The sequence below is a fragment of the Carassius auratus genome, chromosome 26 (assembly GCF_003368295.1).
Source record: "Carassius auratus strain Wakin chromosome 26, ASM336829v1, whole genome shotgun sequence".
Classification (NCBI taxonomy): Eukaryota; Metazoa; Chordata; class Actinopteri; order Cypriniformes; family Cyprinidae; genus Carassius; species Carassius auratus.
In genome coordinates, this window is record NC_039268.1 from 8,412,711 (window position 1) to 8,432,104 (window position 19,394).

The 19,394-nt window shown below is 35.7% G+C and overlaps 1 protein-coding gene across 1 annotated transcript; it reads right to left on the reverse strand.

Moving 5' to 3' along the window:
- Window positions 1-3: 3 nt before the first annotated feature.
- adamtsl7 (ADAMTS-like 7) lies at window positions 4-10,582 on the reverse strand. Its single transcript, XM_026204033.1, has 12 exons — window positions 10,272-10,582; window positions 8,067-8,250; window positions 6,856-7,031; window positions 6,471-6,582; window positions 5,431-5,598; window positions 4,922-5,051; window positions 3,507-3,720; window positions 2,209-2,382; window positions 1,958-2,134; window positions 1,237-1,416; window positions 1,008-1,152; window positions 4-362 (listed from the first exon to the last, which is right to left on the reverse strand). Exons 1-12 carry the CDS (start codon window positions 10,419-10,421, stop codon window positions 223-225), a joined length of 1,950 nt encoding a protein of 649 aa, XP_026059818.1. The 5' UTR covers window positions 10,422-10,582; the 3' UTR covers window positions 4-222.
- Between the last annotated feature and the right edge of the window lie 8,812 nt (window positions 10,583-19,394).

The window sequence follows — 19,394 nt, forward strand, 5'->3', positions numbered from 1 at the left end:
AAAGAGGCTTGGTTGTTTTTATTTGCAATAAATATTCATTTGCTCATGGAGCATTGTCATTTTGTGTTTAAAAAAAGATGGGCAGTGAACATCTATAAGTCTTTGCTCAGTGGTGGAGATGAACAGTGATGTCATTGCAGGGTCAGATCCAGCTGAAACGAGTTGGGGATGATGTCATGATGAGACAAGGACATCATCATTCAGGAAAGGAGAAGGACCAGATCACCTGATTCTGTGCAGCGTGTCTCTCTGAGTGACCCGAGAGCATGATGCACAACATGTGGTGCGATAGTATGAGTACACACACAAACGGCTCTGGACTACCACCACACAGTTATAGTACATATCCCTGCAGGACTCATCTATAGAGAGACACACAAATAGAGGGAGATCTTAAAGGTACAGTTCACCCAAAAAGTAATAATATCATCTCTCATCGTCATATTATCCTAACCTATATGTTTTTGTTCGTTTGATTGTTTTATCTTTATTTTTTAAACCCTTCTGTCTAGTTTTGTAGACCAGGGTCACATAGATTTCACATAGGTCTGTTTCAACTTAAGCAATACTTCAAACACATTTAAACAAATTTGGATATTTGCCAAGACAAAATTTCTTATTTCCATTAAAATGTTTGGTTTTCATCTGATATTTTATTTTATTTCAGCTTTATTTCAGTTACTGAAAAGGTTTTTGTTTTATTGGTTTTAGTTAACAATAACAAGATTTGATTTGATTTATAAAAGACTGGCCATAATACAGCAAGTCACAGCATAAGTAGAGAGAACTAATTATTTCTATAATAAGTATATGTAAACAAATGAAAAAAAGAGAAATATCTACTTTTTTTTTTTTTTAATTGAATCAGATCAAGAGCTTGTGAATAAGATTCAAAATGGGAAATTTGTATTGACACCCAGCCCTATTGTGGTTTAACATAAGTACAGTAGATGACAGAATGATCATTTCTTAGAAGGGTGCACTGTAAAAAAGAAAGAAAATCATACCAATCAGTGGCACGCAGGTGTGTGTGTTACAGTTCTCCTTGTTTGCTGGTTCAAGAGCAGGGTCACAGTCATGGCTGGTGGTCAGATCATCTTGCAAACAGCGTACCTCTCTCACCCGAAAGCCTCCGTCACAAGAACGAGAACACTGAGGCAGTTAGAAACATTCTCGTTAAGTAAGTCAGTTAAAATGACTGGACTTGAATTTACACTGTGTGTGAGAAAACCTTACTGAGCTCCACTCCGTCATGTACCACTGTGATCCACAACTCTTCAAAAAGCAGGTCTGTGCACTCGGAGGACGAGGCAGATGAGAGCAACGGTCTTCTGAGGTGACTTCTAATTGGCCACTGTTTTGGACAACACAGACCACACCTCGACTCTGGGTACCATTACCACATTCAGATGAACACTGTGAAACACAATTAACCTCATGTTGTGATCCACTCATTTTCTTTTTTCCCCCAAAATGCTAGTTAATTTGCTAATTTTAGCCTAATGCTAGTAACTGACTTTGTTTACTCAGGGTATGACAACTTCCCCCCTTTTTTCCTCAGCTTGTTAAACCTGTGGTGTTCGGGGTCAAACATGCCCAGCCTAAATCAGCTTTATGCTATAGTATTACCAAACCTTTCAGCTTGTTTTCTTGTTTTTATTTACAGTATTTTCGGAACTTACTGATCATAGGCCTTATGTCTCTTTTTCAGAGAACATTCCCCAAATTATCCACCAATAATGCTTTCTTCACTCAAAATCTGAAGTGCGTAAGCTCAGATAACTGAGGCCTACGACCATTCAGTTCCAAAAAGAAATATAAAAACAAAAAAATTGAATATGATGTTTGGGGATACTATAACATAATTGAGAGATTTACAAGCAATTTTTAAAAGGCCATTATCAAACTACAGTAGGTAAAAAAATGCATATACCGGTATGTATGTTTGTTCATGTACCTGTCCCCACGATCCTGTGTACCATTCCAGTCGCTGTGTGCAGGGTCCCAGGTCACACGGCATGAGCTCGTCAGGTTTATCCTCATCATCACAGTTGTCCAAAGGCAATGAGTTGGTCTGACTCATCATACACACCACCGACCGGCTGCGACTTCCTTCCGCACAGTCTGCAGAGCACTGCAGAGAGACATAACCAACTGTTTTAGAAGTATGGCTGCAAAATAGCAGTGAAAAACGCACAGATTTCTCACCCTGTCACTCCAGAGAGAGTAGAACCAGCTGCTGGCACACACTCCTTTGTCACAATTCTGCAGGTCCTGTGGGCGAAGGGCCATATTGCATTCCTCATCGGCAACAATGTCACCCAGGTTATCCACACACACAACTTCTCTTTTACGCTGACCAACTCCACATGGCACCGAGCACTGAGAGAGAGAGAGAGAGAGAGAGAGAGAGAGAGAGAGAGAGAGAGAGAGAGAGAGAGAGAGAGGTTTATCTATAACCAGTGTTTTCTCTGAGCAGTATATATTGATGGCTGTTGAGCTCCATAGACCATCCTCTGGTGAATATGTAGCCATAATATATTGTATATTGTGTCATAAACAAATATAATTCGTTTTTATAGCTTTTCCACGTATGTACTACCATTCCAAAACTTAGGGTTAGTAAAATGTTTTAATATATATTTTTTGAAGTGTCTTACGCTGACCTAGTCTGCATTTATTTGATCGAAAATACTGTAAAAATATTACAATATAAATATTATTATTGTGAAAAATTACAATTTAAAATGTTGGAAGGTATTTAAACTAAATTTCTCCTGTAATGACAAAGCTGAATTTTCAGCAGCCATTATTGTGTCACATGATCCGTCAGAAATTATTCTAATATACTGATTTGCTGCTCAAGATACATTTCTTATCACTATCAATTTTAGTTGGGTTGTTTAATATTTTCGTGGAAACTGATACATTAGTATTTTTTGATTTATAGACAGGACAGGTTTTATCATCCCCTTTGATTAATTTAATACATGCATGAAAAAAGTATTAATATATATATTTTTTTTAAAACGTACTGACCCCAAAAATTTGAATGGTAGTGTAAGGAGAGATTGAAGTAAGACGAGCCAACATCTGTATTTATGATTACTTAGGAAACTGAATAATTCATAAAGTCATTATCATATCATAAAGTGACCCCAAGAAATATTTCACTGAAATATTTAACTTTTACATTGTATATATAAAACTTCATGTCTATATAAATAATATATATATATATATATAGAGAGAGAGAGAGAGAGTCAATTTTGTAAGTTTGTTTTTGTTAATTACTATTTTTCACAGCAGGTAGTGTGAATAGTTTATGTAAAGGATGATTTGTTCTTATTTAGCTTTATTAAGTATTATTTGTACAAATTTTATACCTCCATTGTTTTAGATAGTTTCTATTTATTTCAGGTCATCAAGATTTCATGAAAAATAATTATGAATATTAATTCCATTTTACCCCAATGTCCCCTACACACTCAGACACATTCCCAAACCTCTGTCCACTCGGAGCGGATCTGCCACTCGCTGCAGATCTTGAGCTGGCACACGGAGGTCGTCTCCGGCACGTCTGTGTTATCGCAGAGGCTGCTCGCCACAATCACTGTGCTATTGCCATGCTGTCCTTGCTCCTGCTGGCAAATCACCTGACGATACTGAAACCCTGGACCACAGGTCTTACTGCACTCTGACCACTCCCCAACGTCCCAGCTACAAACACACACACACAAACCGATTAAAGGACAACTGCTTGGTTTCAGTCACATGTGCTTCTTTTTTGCACCATTTGGAAATGAACCACATGGACAGTTTTTCGATGTTTTAAGATGTGTTTTATGTGTTATGTTCAAATCTGCCCTTACAAAATGTTTCCTCAAGTGTCGCATTGGCATATTTGTAAACTAAAAATAAGAAAATATACTTTCAATGTATTTTTAATGAAGAGTTATACAGAGTTATACCTGGCTTACAGACAATTGCACTTTGTATTAAAAAAGTTTTAATAGTGCCTGTAAAATAATTTAACTGCAGTGTTACTTGATATAAAATGTATTTAAATGCTTCTCCTTCATTAAAAAATGCTAAATGTTTTACATACATGACATAAAAATTTCAATACAAATGGCAATCAAGTATAATTTTAGTTTATCATAAATGCTTATTAGTACATTTAACAGTACTGTTTAACTATATTTCAAAGACCTAGCCAGAGAACAGTTGACTTAATTGCATTTAAAAGAATTTTTAACAATACATTTTAATTTAATTGTAATTACATCGAGTTCTCACTTACTATGTTCTTTTAAAGTGTTTGATTTCTGAAATAAGTACAACTTTTAAAAGAATACTTAAGTGTTTTGTTTTTTCATTAGAGCATATGTTACTCAAGCATTTGCATTAGCTTATAAATTACACATTTAAAATTTACAGTTACAAGTCAGTTTTGGGGGTAGAATAGAGTAAAAAAAAGAGTTAAATGTACATGGACGGAGTTTGAAACTAAATTTAATAAAAATAGCTAACTACAAGTATGATGTGAAGTTCACTTGCAGTATAAAAACTACTAAACAAGTGGTTTATTTACAACCCTTTATGTTCCCTTGTAGCATACTGTAGTTCACAGTATAGTTGCAACACACAAAAAACTATATAAACTAAAATGTGGCTGAATTTAGACAAAAAAAAAAAAGAGGCCTACTGAAAAAAAGAAAAAGAAAAGAAAATACACTTACAAGTATAATACTAGTACATTGATATACTTGACCTTGAACTGAAGTTAACATACCAACACAATACAAAAACCCTTTTCTGTACCCTGTCTCTTGAACTAACTCAAGTACTGTTTTGATTGTTTTTCTAAGTGTTTTTAGAGTTTGGTGTCTGCTGGTAAAGATTGTGTGTGTTCACTCACAAGGCCGGGCAAGGCTGTGATTGACACTCTTCTACCTGAGGGCCAGGATGACTGGTGATGCTACAGAGGTCCCCTGGTACAGTAGTGTGAGTGGCTCTTTCCACACAGCCAAAAAGAACCTGACGACTGCCTAATACACACACACACACACACACACACACACATCAGACAGGAAGACATAATGTTGTCATTGTGATGTCTTACAAGTACAGTGTCTGCTGCTGGGAGAATACCAATCTGTTTTAGTTTTATTTGCAGACACGGTTACTCTGGATCTGATTTAGAATTTAAACAGTGAGGACATTTTCAAACCTCAGGAATGCATGAATGTTACGTGTCACTATTTTATAAAACAGAACACCATTTATTAGAATATCTGGGATATTCTAGGAATCTTTTAACAGACCGCTCAGTTTACCCAGACCAAATGAAACAGGAAGAAATAACCACAAACAGACAATAATGTAAGACTTGAATAAACAGTGTAACGATGAACAACTCATTTCTACCCGTTCCACAGGTGACACTGCAGGGTGTTGTTGTAATGGCAAGCCAGCTGTAGAGAGGAACTGGTTCAGGGGTTATAGGGTCCGATGGAACTTGGTTGGGATGAGAGCTGCTCAATGAATTTTCACTGTCACTATTGCCAGGATCAGGAAATATTCCATGACTCTCTACTGTAGGATGAGAAAGACACAGAGAGAGGTATGGGGACAGTTGCTTTAGATTTTAGAACATGTGTGAGGTAAAAAGGTAAATGATTTTAATATAGCCCACATATCTGCTCTCATATTTGCTAGCATTCAGTCTTCTTCAGAGTCACATGATCCTTCATAAATAATTATATTATTATTATTATTATTATTATTATTATTATTATCAGTGTCATTGATCAATTTGATGTTATAAAATTATGATATAAAAATGTTCTGTGTTTTCTATCTACTATAAATAAAATTCTGTAAAGATGAATTATGTTTGTAATTTGTGATGATGATGTTTCTGCATCACAGTGTTTGGTCATGTGTTGATTAAATTGCATTGTGTTGTAAGAGTTTGTTTGTTTATGTCTGATGAAGGTCATGGGACTGAAAAGTTGCTTACAATAAAATCATTTTTTGATTTTTTTGAAAGTACTGATAGTGTGTGGGATTTATTTGTTTTTGTTGTATTGTGTGTTTTTTTTCCCGCCAGAATTCATGGGTGAATAGAAAATTCATGAGAACAGAATAATTGATTTGACACAGATTTAACAATGCAACAATGCAATAGTCACTTTTGATGAATTAAATGTGTCCTTGCTGAATAAACGTATTCATTTCTCTAAAGAAAAATCAACTCAGAACTTTTTGGACATTTGAAGGTCAACAGTTTCTGCTTCCCACTGATTTTCATAGTTTTCGTTTTCCATATTATGGAAGTCAATGGCTACCATCAACTGAACATTCTTCAAAATACTTTCCTTTGGTGTTCAGCAGAAGAAAATCATACAGGTTTGGAACTGAAGGGTGAGTAAATGTTGATGAAATTACTTACTGAAAATACTTACCCAGAGGTAGAACACTAGAGTAAGAATATGCATCTGAATCATTGTCAGTAACGGTGTCTTTAGGTAGAATGTACTCATAATACACTGCTGGATTGGGTTGCTGATAAATAACCTGCAAAATATGGAGTGTAAAGCTGAAAATCCGCAGTCTTAGTATTCATACGAACTTAATCATAAGCTCAAGTCATCATAAAAATACTGTATATACCTCATAACTTTCTACAACAATACATCACACACATGTTTCCTGCCAGGATATTATACCTTAAGTTAAGGATATTTCATTTAAACCTTAAACACAAAACATTGCAATGCTTAATTAAAAAAAAAAAAAATTCCTTCATATATTATCACAGTATATTTGATTTTCTTAGTGGTCTCTCACAAAGAGATGCAGCTCCTGATTGGTTGGGCCAGGAGCAGTGATGGATTCTCCCGCTCTGCTGCGTATCTCGTTGGGCCTTTTGTAAGTGAGCTGAGTACCCGCAGCGTAGAACTGTCCTGGCCTGTCGATCACCCAGTCACCATTTATCACTGAGTCACCAGCCGCTGTCCTGAGAGCTTGAAGAAACCAAGAGGGGAAAATAAAGAGGATGTATGGAAGGAGGACACCTGGTTCCACAGCACATATCAACACTGCTGGAAAACCACTAAACCAGGCCACACCAGCTGCTGTCTGGAAGAGTCCAAAGTGGTCTACCAGCTTGGACCAGCTAGAAACCATGTATACATGTAAAATCAGCTACTACATGTTTCTTTCCTTAAAATAAGAAAGAGATAGGAGGTGCTTAACATTCGGGATGAAACTAAATATTTTAGGAGCTGTTTTTTTGTGATATGTATTTGTAAAAATAATAATAATAATAATAATTCCACCAATAAACAAACTCAGATTGTTTGTTTAACAGAGATGACTGATTTAGCTGCGATTAAGTTGAACAGGAACCAAATGGTGAGTTCCAATTATTGACAAAATTTCCAATTAGGCACACTACCGATCAAAAATTTGAGTTTGGTATTTTTTTTTTATTGAAACTGTTACTCTGCAAGGATGCATTTAATTTCTAAGACATTTCTAATGTTACAAAAGATCTATTTTACATAAATGCAGTTCTTTTTACATTTTATATTCATCAAAAAGTCAAAGACAAAAAATATTAAGCAGCTGTTTAAGTCATGTTTCTTGAGCCCTAAATCAGCATATTAAAATGATTTCTGAATGATCATGTGACACTGAAGACTGGAGAACTTATTCTTTTGCACTGTAAAAATCTTATGTGTTTAGAGTTTTCTTGTTTGTTTGTTTAGAAAAAAAATTGCCGAGCATATTTTCAAAAACAATCAAAAATCATACTGATCCCAAACTTATGAACAGTAGTGTAAATCATTTGCTTGACAATTTGAAAGGCTGAGGTAAAATAGTAAAATTTGTGTTTAAATTACCAGAACTTTTAAGAGTTTTCAAAACACAAAACATGTGTTGTCTTGAATGCTTAATGGGAAACTAAATTGTACACTTTTGCGGAACGTGCCATGATAATGATCCTGAGGTCAATTAAAAAGAATTAAGAGCTAGCAGGAATTCAGTTCAATTACCCAAGTAGTTCCTGGTCTTCTGTGTTTCCTGTATTTTGATTCGTTGAGCTCCAGAGGGGACGTCCAGGATCCTGTGGTAGCCGACAGAGAGCACAGAAAGAAAGAGTGTCCCGCTGAACAGCTCACATGTGCTCCCATCTCCTGCACACACACCACAAACATCCACCTGGAAACCCTCACAGCCCTGCGGGATAACAACAACACACACACACACACACACGACTTTACCTCCAGAGCAGATTCAATCTTGAGTAATAACTCTTTCACCACACGGACCAAAACTGGGATTTCACCATCAGACTATCTGGGCAGATGTGTTTGCTTGAGATCTTATTAATATAAAGATTAAAATCAAAATTGCATGGCTAAGATGATTCGATTTCAGAAAATTAATCAACATTGGCTGTCTTATCTGGTGAGAGTTAATCACGAAAAGCAAACACATGTAGCTTTTCAGTAGGACACTTTCACTCAAAACACACTCAGCTGTATCTATGCCTGTATTTTAAAAACAATGCTTTCAGTCATTTATAATTTATATTAAAACGAGATTGACAGCACATTAGTGCATATATGCACTGATTCATATTTCATTACAGTTTTATGTAAATCAGCACTCAGTATATATGAACATGTAAACACTGAAGCCATAAATACAGAAGAAAGAAAGAAAGAAAGGCATGAACTGATCGATGAGGTTGTGATTCACAGAATTGGAAACAACTATAATTTAAATAATTCATTGTAAGCCGTTTCCTAAAGCCCTTCTCATTCACAGCATCATCACTCCCTCTTCACGTAACACTGTAATGAGAAACACACACACACACATACACACACACATACTTTATGGTCAGACAGGGGCCAGATTGTTTCATGATTCAAACTCACAGCTATCGAATTCAAATTTGAATCCGTAAACAACTGTTTCTATTGTTAGTTCAAAGAAATCTTTAAGAACTGGGATTGATTAAGACTACGAAAACACACACACACACACACACCTTGTCTCTAAGTTTGTCAGACTTACAATAAGAAACAGATTCAGTTTTAAGAATATCAAACTAGACAGACTGGAAAAACTCTGCTTCCTAACACACACACAAACACACACACACACACACACACATGCGTACACATAAACGTGTTTGCTTTTCTATCATGGTTGGGACTTTCCAATAACTCCTTTTGTTTTTATTTTGAGTCATGATGTTTTCTATCCCCTAACCCTCACATAAACCTTTCTGCCCATTTTTTTAACAATGTTATTAATAGGTTATTTAGTATGTTTATTAAGCCATTTTCCTCATGGGGACCTTTGGCTGATCCCCACAATGGATGTGATTTCGGGTTTCACTGTTCCTGTAGGGGCATTTGGTCCTGACAATGTCGGCAAAACCTGACCTCAGAGTCCCACACACACACATCCACAGTGGTTAGTTCTGCAGTGGTTTATCCCCCAGCTGATCTTTACAAGAGCCGTCAATATTTCCTGCAGTGTTTACTACACTAGACTCAGAATGAGCAATCTGCTCACAGGACATTCTTACAATTATGACTCAATAGGGTAAGAATTGAAGAAATATTCAGAATTTTAGATATTTTACAGTTAGTTTTTAACCACTAACTCATAATAAATAGTATTTCCTTTTTTTAAATAAAAAAAAAAAACATTTTTTTTGCCTTCTTCATATCATCATATGATGGATGATATATATTTTTTATAGATCATGAAGATTTCTACATATTATTATTATTATTACTTTTTTGTACTTAACCTTTTTTTTCCAGTACAATATATTTCTTGTTTTATAATGAGTAGTCTATACTTTGTTACTCTATTTGCAACAAATTTCAACTTAAAAAAAAAAAAAACATAAAAAAAAAATTATTATTAAAATGCTGCAGTGTATACTGTCTGGAAATAAACTTTCTGAAAGTAAACCTGGACATTTGTGTCTGTGTATATATATATTTATAGGATCCTAAAACTACAGATGTTGAATGATTTTTTTAAAATAATTTTTCAAAACATTTTTTACAAGTATATTGCTTATTTATGCATATTTGTACTAATGTCTAAATGTATTCTAATTAAGTATAGCAATACAACATGCTATATTGCTAAGCATGGTTTGCCAGAGTCATTTGTATGCATTCTAATACTGCCAGCTGGTATCGTTTGTCTTGGTCTGTGGTTCTTACCTCTCCGGGGCTGCTGCTGGAGCCGTTGTCCCGGGGAACAGACTCTGTGGGTGGGCACAGGAGGGAGAGCAGAAGGGTCATCTGGAGGAAATGCTGGATGAGTCTCCAGTGATGTCTGCTCCAGGTCGGCAGAAGCATCCCATAAGCCATGAGCAGAATAAGACAGTTAATACGTGTGTAAATATGTCCAGTCCTAATAAGAAGTACAGCAGTGGTGCCGTCTGTGAATGGAGATGTGTGTTTGTGTGAGAGAATGTTTTAGTGAAAGGGGGTTTCTCTCTTTGGTATTTAAGTGTGCGTGTTTGTGTGTGTGTGTGTGTGTGTGTGTGTGTCTCTCTCTCTCACCCCCAGACAGCGAGTCATATACACACTGGCACACATCTCCCTCCTCTCCTCTCTCTCCTTTTTTCACTTTCTCTTTTCTCTTTCCACTCACCCCATTTTTTGTTCTTTCATAAGCAGCAAGAATTCCTTCCAAGAAATCTCTCTGTGAGAGAAGCTGTAAAATGCTTAGAATTACAATCACTTTCTGATGGACAGACACAGTCTCTCTATCTTTCTTTTTAGTACCCAGAGAGGCTTACTCAGACCTAACCAGAACTAAATCAGAGAATTAGAGCAAAAAAACTCTCTCTCCCTCTAAAACCCACTTGAACAGAAAAACAAAAATGTAAAACAGGCCCATTCTGTACTGCAGTCCCCAGGCTTCTCTTTGCATACTTGAGTGTGTCTTGTGGTGTGTAATTTTGTAGTAATGAGGGTGTATGTCACTTGTGTCCAGATGGTGTGTGTGTTTTTTTCTATGACCTGCACACCTTCTGGAGGTCACATGATCTTTACCTCGTCAAGCGGTAGAGAAAAGATGAATACCGGGTCATTAGACCCGGAGCAAACATTCAGAACTCCTGTGCTGAATCATTTGGTCAATTTTGTTCACAGAAAATATTTTCACGGACATAAACTGCTGGAGCCCGGACAGACATGCGAAGGAATGTTTCTTGTGGCAGTGGTTTTGTGTGTATCTTTATTCCAGGTCAATAACACAAGCGCCTTACAGCTTTTCTTCATTGCAAACACATTCGAACCGATACTTTTAGCATTCAAACCCAGAGCATCACTTTAGCTCTCCAAACAAAGACTTTAAACTCTATTCACCTGTTTTCACAAATGTTCCAATTTATTCAATGTTTCGGCTAAAATCCTTACAAAGATGCTCTTATGCTGCACAGATCAACCATGCTTTTATTTAGGGGACTCAAGCACTCAATATAATTCACTCAAGATGTTAAAACACACATGAAAAATTGTTCGCATGGAAATCTGAATGAATAAGTAGGGACACAGGTGACAGTTGTTCAAATGAAATCTTTTTCTATTTTTATTATAAAATAGCATGAAACCTGGTCTAAATTTGAGCCGCTTCACGATTGAGACTATCACTCAAACTTAACCTGCGTAAACCAGGATGAATGCAAAAGTTTAGGTCATGGTGATTTTACTTTTCTTACAGTTTGTCATATACTTTTAAAAAGAACACAACAGAAATAATAAAAACTTAAAGAATATCCTTAAGTGTAAAGGCAATACAATGTTTTGGAATACCTAAATGCATGTTCCTTGCAATTATATGAAAATTTAGTGTATATTACATGCATATAAAACATTTTAACCACTTAAGTTGAACTTAAGTACATCTTTATAATTACTTATATTGTCTTTTAAATATGGTGTAAATATATTTTTTACCTTGTAATATTAAGTTTGCAAACAATTGTGAGCCCCACAGTGGTCCAGTATTGCACAAAACAATGAAATCTCCATAACACAACACTGTTTAGTTGTGTTGTGGCTTGTTTCTGTTGCAGATTGTTTCCATTGTGTTAATTTGTTGTGTTGTGGCTTGTTTCCATTGTGTTTCTCTTGCAGCTTGTTTCAGTTGTGTTGTGCTAATTTTGCTGTGTTGATGCTAGACATGTGCTGGTATTCGATTATGCGATATATCATGTTAATGAATATGCATGATATCGTGGGCACTTCTAAATACTGTGAATAATTATACATTACAAATTATTCTGAATTTGGGATGCATTTTAAGAATATTTTTCCCATCAATGGTTCAAACACTGCACAATACCACTGTATGCATGCTTGAAAGACACCTGTGCACTCTGATGTAAACAAGCATGCATGAGAAGCACATTAGGCGTAAGAGACACCTGAATGAAATAACATTCACTTTCTGACAGCAGATGGCGCTAAAATGCATAAAATGCTGACATTACCCTGGAATCCCCATAAATAAAGCAGCTGCTACTTTCTAAAACTTAAATAGATTAAAATCGAAAGTTGCAAGTGTGTTATTTAATGAGCTAACGAACTAAGTCTCATATATTTCAACAAAGATTAATAACTTCTGTAGCAAATGTAGCTATTGCTCATTGTGAATGTTAATAATAATAATAATCATTTAATGCATCAACTAAGGTTAAATAATGAGGTCTTATTGTAAAGTGATACCTGTTGGTCTTTATAGTTCTTTTGCACTTTAATCTGTGTAAAACGTTTAACTTTATAATTTTTTTCTGTATTGCTTTACTGTATTTAAATATTCAGTTATTTTTGTTATAAGAAAAAAGTTATTAAACCTTTTATACTGTTTTATGGCCACTTTTTAAAAAACTAAATTTCAATATCATGATAACACAGTATACATAAAGCATTAGCAATTAATCGCAACATGAAAATTTGATACTTGCATAGTTGTGGATTATTTCCGATTTTTTCCATTGTGTTGTGCTAATTTTGTTGTGTTGTGGTTGGTTTCTGCTGTGTTGTGACTTGTTTCTGTTGTGTTGTGCTAATTTAATTTTGTTGCCACTTGTTTCCATTTTGTTGTGCTAATTTAGTTTTTTGTGGCTTTTTTCTGTTGTGCTATTTTCAGTGTGTTGCAGCTTGTGTAATGTACTACTGGGCCACCAAAGTTAGCGGGTGCAACAAAAAAAACCCCAAAAAACAAACCACGCTAAATGCTTTTTTGGCAGAAACAATTGAACATGTACAGCTATTCACTGTAATTACAACATTGGATTGAAATATAGGGGACTCCACATTTACAATTATAATCAAGTAGCCAAATTAAAGGCAGGGTAGATCATTTTAGAAAGACTAGCGACAGCAAGTTAGCTTTGAAAGCAAGATCCCCACCTTCCCTGCGTAATCACTCTACAAAGCCATGCCTCCTCTAAAACACATGAACGCGTTCAGGCAGACCGCAGACTAACCTGCGATACGATGAGAGACGGCGTTAGTGGAGAATTGAATCCAATGCTGTCAGATCACCTCATGTATCATTCACCCCTGGAAAAACAAAGGACAAAGTGCATAATATAACAACAATAAAAGTGCTTTTCATTCTTGCTGATGATTTGTCATGTCTGCGCCGATAGAGTGCATAGACTCAGAAGTATGCAGATATGTATTTGACAGTCACAACAGCCTATTGTAATATTCGGACCAAACATTTTGATTGGACGAACATTTTATGGTCCTATACGCTTTCCACTGACGATATAAATACATGTAAATTAATTAAGACCACTTAACTTAGTGATTGCTATCGGGATATGAAGAGACTTTCAACCAGCATAACAAAACATTTTTTTTGAACAAAATCACCTACACTGCTTTTAACATGTTCTTGACTATAGTCAACACATCAAAATAAGTGTACGTCTTTAAAGCATGCCAAAAAGTTAAACTTAATGATTTAAAATCTACTTTAAAGTAAAAATTCAGTTTGACATTAATATAAAGTGCACTTTAAAAAAAGTTTTTTTAAGAAACATGAAGTGTACTCTAGTTGCCTTTTATTGTATTAATATTTTATTATCTGTGAGTATAGCTGCACATTAAATACAATTAAGTGCACTTCTTTATTAGAAGGGAAATGTGGATTAATCTTGGGATTTGTTGGGTTTTATGTTCCCTAGACCATTTCGAGGTCATAACTGTCATCTCAAGCCAAGTTTGGTTGGGATGGAAGATAATCTGATATAGAGTTACAGTAAGACTTTGAGTCAGTCACAAAAGTTTGAAGTTTGTACAAAAGAAAGTGAAGGAGAGTGGATTATATCCTTAGATGTGATTTAAGACCAAATATAATTTGCCTAAAGTGCACATCATCATTGTGAGCACTATTAAGTTAAAAAAACGTATCTTACTGGCAGTGAAATTAATTCAGTCCTATTTTTATTAAATCTACTAAGGCCGAGTGACCACCACTGACATTATTTGTGTCCTGCAATGTGAGCAACTCTCTGAAAATGAATTTTTGCTTGGAAACTAAAGTATGAAGCACTGGTCGAGGAGGAAGAAAGGGTATAGCGGGATTTTCCTCTGATTTACACGCATAAAATGGACACATTCCCAATCCACACACTGTCGACTACACACCTGTTGCAGAGCAGTGATTTAGATGACATGTATCTGTTCATGAGTTTGTGTGCGGATAGTGTGCTTCATGGTCACTAGTCATATTTGCTCATCCGTCTGGATGGTAAATTGACAGAAATCTATTCCGTGACTGCTTGGAGGAAATATCTGAGTCACGTTAAATGCAGACAAGGCCCTGACAGTCTTCGTAAACAGTTTTTAAGACAGAAACAGATAGCTAGAAACTCGACAGGGACTCATTCAGAAGTATGGGGATTTGGAGAGGAATGTCAGTACTAAGCATACTTAATAACAGCTCTGAGCCCTGCATTCTGCGTGCCCACTGTGGATTGTTATGGATAGTAAATAACATAATAGCGATGGATGTCTCCCAAGTGTCCTAAATCAAACGACCCGAAATATTTTTGCTAAAGCACTAAAGGTGCAAAGACACTGGTGAGAGGATGCAATTCCAAAATACAAATACAGCATTGTCAAAAAATATCACAGTCTGTGTTACGACATTAGCAGTGGGACACCACAGTTCATAAAAGTGAATTTTCATAACTTTTTAGATTAAACTGAACTGTACTAGAGTAAAAATGTATGTGCAGATATCTTCAATAAGACCATGAACAGACAGACGAGACTGATGTTATCACGCTAGCTTGAGGGCAAGTTTACTCTACACAAGCACTAATATCTATCTGATGAAATACTTGAGAGTGGAGCATAAATAGAAACAAAATGCTGTATAGCACTGGTAAACTTTCCATGATATATCCAGGCCTGGAAATCAAAATTGAAATAGGTTATTTTCAGGTTTTCCATGGCCGTGGGAACCCTGTAACTCCTGTCTCTCTCCCACTGTACAAATATTCGTACTTCCCTATGCAAAATGTCCATATCCAAGATGTATAATAGATGAGTTTGTTTCTTCATCTAAACAAATTTCTGATAAATTTAGACTTCCATATTTTCTGGACTATAAAGTCGCACTTTTTTTCATAGTTTGGCTGGTCCTGCGACTTATAGTCAGATGCGACTTATTTATCAAAATTAATTTGACATGAACCGAGATAAATGAACCAAGAGAAAACATTACCGTCTACAGCCACGAGAGGGCGCTCAGTGCTCCTGTAGTCTACACTGAAAACATAGAGCGCCCTCTCGCGGCTGTAGACGGTAATGTTTTTTCTTGGTTCTAAATAAATGCGATTTATAGTCCAGTGCCACTTATATATGTTTTTTTCCTCATCATGACTATTTTTGGACTGATGCGACTTATACTCAGGTGCGACTTATAGTCCGAAAAATACGGTACATTACTTGCTCACCGATGGTTCCTCTGCAGTAAATGGGTGCCGTCAGAACAAGTTCAAACAGCAAATTTTCATTTTTGAGTTAACTATTCCTTTAAATGTATAGCCATAGCAGCAAAATGCCAAATAACCGCAAGTTCAGCATCTGTATTCAGTGTGTATGTGCTATAGGTATCAAGAAAATAGTTTCTAGTGGTTCAATAACATCATAGAAAATGATCTTTTGTGGTCATTTGTACATCATAGGTCAAAGAACTTATGCAGACACAAGCGGACAAAAAAAAAAAGAATCCCAACCAATACAACTTAATGCTGTGCAGATCACTAAAAGTCTTAGTTCACTTGGGTGCATTAAAAACCTGGGCCTTATTTTTATGTATTTCTTTACAAGGCAGTGAAAACATAAAATTTTGACATGACCAAAGTGATTTAAGACAGACGCAATAAAGGCTTCGGACTACCAGCATTTCTTCCATTTCAAGGATGCTGAAAATGAATCAGTTCAATTTATGCCACTTTTATGTCTCACTCGAGATAACTGAGCAACAAACACATATAACGTTCTATAAAACAGAAGAATTTATCCTCATCCCAGCCATCAGGATGTCATCAGCATATTATATTAATAATATTATATTATAATGCATCATGAAAGTACAAGATTTGGGGAAAATAAATATTTTATTGAATAATGAATTGATTACATCATTTTGCCGAAACGCTGATAACTAATAAACAATATGCAGATATTATTATAATTTTTTTACTTGCACCACAAAAAGGCATGTGTTTGTTTACTTTATTGTATGACTTGATTACCTGTCAGACGTCGTCATCAGAATACTCCATCTGCCATCAGATGTGTAATCTGGGTTATATGAAGCGGCGGGAACACTTTTTGTAAGCAAAGAAAACAAAAATAAAAGGTTTATTCAATAATTCCTTTGTCAACAGTCTCTGTGTCATTCCATATCAACATGCTGCGAGTGCTCTTCTGTGTCCTCTGCGCGGTTTTATTTTTTGTTTTCTTCGCTTACAAAAAGTTTTCCTGCCTCTTCATATTACCCAGATTGCATGTCTGATAGCATATGAACTATTCTGACGATGATTTTCATGCCTTTTATGGACCTTGACACTGTTATTTACTTGGCAGTCTATGGGACAGTCTCAAGCCTCCAGGATTTCATCAACAACATCTTAAATGTTGCTCTGAAAATGAACAAAGCTTTTACGGGTTTGGAACGACATGGGGGTAACTGATTAATGACAACATTTTCATTTTAGGTTGGAGTATCACTTTAACTAATTTTTGTTTTGTTTTTGGAAATTGAAATAAAATAAAATATTAGATGGTAAATTATATGCTAAAATTACTAAAATGAAAATAAAATATATTAATTTTAAAAATTTTAAAAAATGGCAACAAAATGACAAATTACTAAAAAAAAAAAAAATATTAAGGATTAATATAATAATACATCATTACTTAACAACACTGCTATTGAAATGTTTGGGGATGTAAATTACATTTTCAGTTCAAACCAAAAGTAAAAAAAAAAAAAAATCAATCCTTCTCTGTCATGGTTTCCATAAACTTGGCCGTGCTAAGCTCTCAAAGACATTTTCTGGCAAGCAATCAGCACATATGCAGGGACCATAAAAAGCACCATAAAAACCTCTGAACATCTATTGTAACAAACTCTTCCCATTTTTCATTATTTTATTACTTTCAAGGGTTTAAAGCTATATGCATAGATATATTTATATGTTTTTTTTAGCCTGTGCCTATTTATACATAGACTTTATTAAGCCCTAGCTGGGCTGCACTGAGAACTGGACTAATAAAAAAGACATGTCCCATACAGAAATGGACCACATTGTTGGAGGCGAGAAACTAGAAAGAGCTTGACCTGAAACAGATTTTACAGGCAAATACTGTCCTTGAAAGTGAAATGGTGATGAGTATGGTTCATTAATTACACTTAAGAGGAAGACGGTGAATGTTCTGAGGACTGCATGTTGAGTCAAAGTGCTGGGAATATGTTGTGGCCAGCCATACCAGTAAAAAGCCTGATGAATCACTTCGTCAGAGTAAATCAGTGCGAGTGATCGTGTGTGACTCAGTGATTGCATGTTCCTTCCCTCACATCGCACTGAATCTCTCTTACACATCTCAGCCAAGCCCTGGGGGACCCTTGAGTTTACATACTGTCTGCAAATCTTGAGGGGGAAAAGTCGGATTTTTCTTTCTGCATGTGGGCTGGACTGCCATGTTTGGTGTTGGATTTATATTTGGCTTAAGAAATCATCTCTTTTACTGTTGAAAAAAAATGATTCAGTCAATAAAAGCCTGATGGCACACACTTTTACATAAATGTCCACACACACACACACAGAGAGAGAGAGAGAGAGAGAGAGAGAGAGAGAGAGAGAGAGAGAGAGATGGCTCTGCAGAGCACAACAACATTACACGCACTCACTGAACAAATGAACAAATCTGAACTCTTTTAGGGCTCAAAAATAGTTCTTAGCAAAAACACAACCCATGAAAGCAAAAAGAGAAATTGTATGGAATAAAGAGAAGGAACGTGGGATCTTAAAAAGTGAAAAATCGGGAAACCAAGGAAATGGCAACGGTTTAACCACTTAACCAGCTGTTTGCTGTCTGTCATTACTTTAAAGCTGAACAGCCCTAAACACAACACCTGGAGCTCAAGAAGATAATCACAGGAAAGAGGAGAAAGGTGGAGCACATGTTTTTGTCTGAAAGTGAGATTTTAGTTGAACGGACAGCTTTTTAATAGAAATGAAATCAAGGGCATGGTTGCGAGTTCAGTAAAAAAAAAAAAGAAGCTCATATTATCTTAATATCTATTTTGACAGAAAATCAGTTCTAAACAAAGGCAAAGCAGCATCTCCGAGCAAAAGCCTGTAGTGGAGCTTCATTTCTGAATGAATCAGTGATGCAAATGATTGAATGACTCTCTCATATGAAGTATCAGTGTTAATGCACATCCTGTCTAGAAAACATAAAGAGACAAGCACAGAATTCCTGTAATTATTATTACTATTTTTTTTTAACAAAATTGCAAACATTATACTTTTTAAACTGGTTTCCACTCCCACATCTGCCATTGGTTGGCCAAACTGATAGCCCTGCCCCCAAAGTCATGCCATTGGTTGCACTGGTGGGATGTTAAAATAAACAGAGGAATCCTGTTATGGTGCCACAAAGACAGAGTTCATGCTTTTTAGAAAAGCATCCTATGAGTTTTCATGAAATATAAAGCTTGGATTTGACATTTTACCTTAAAATAAGGTTGAATATTCATTAAAAAAAATATGAATACAAAAGATCTCAAACATGATA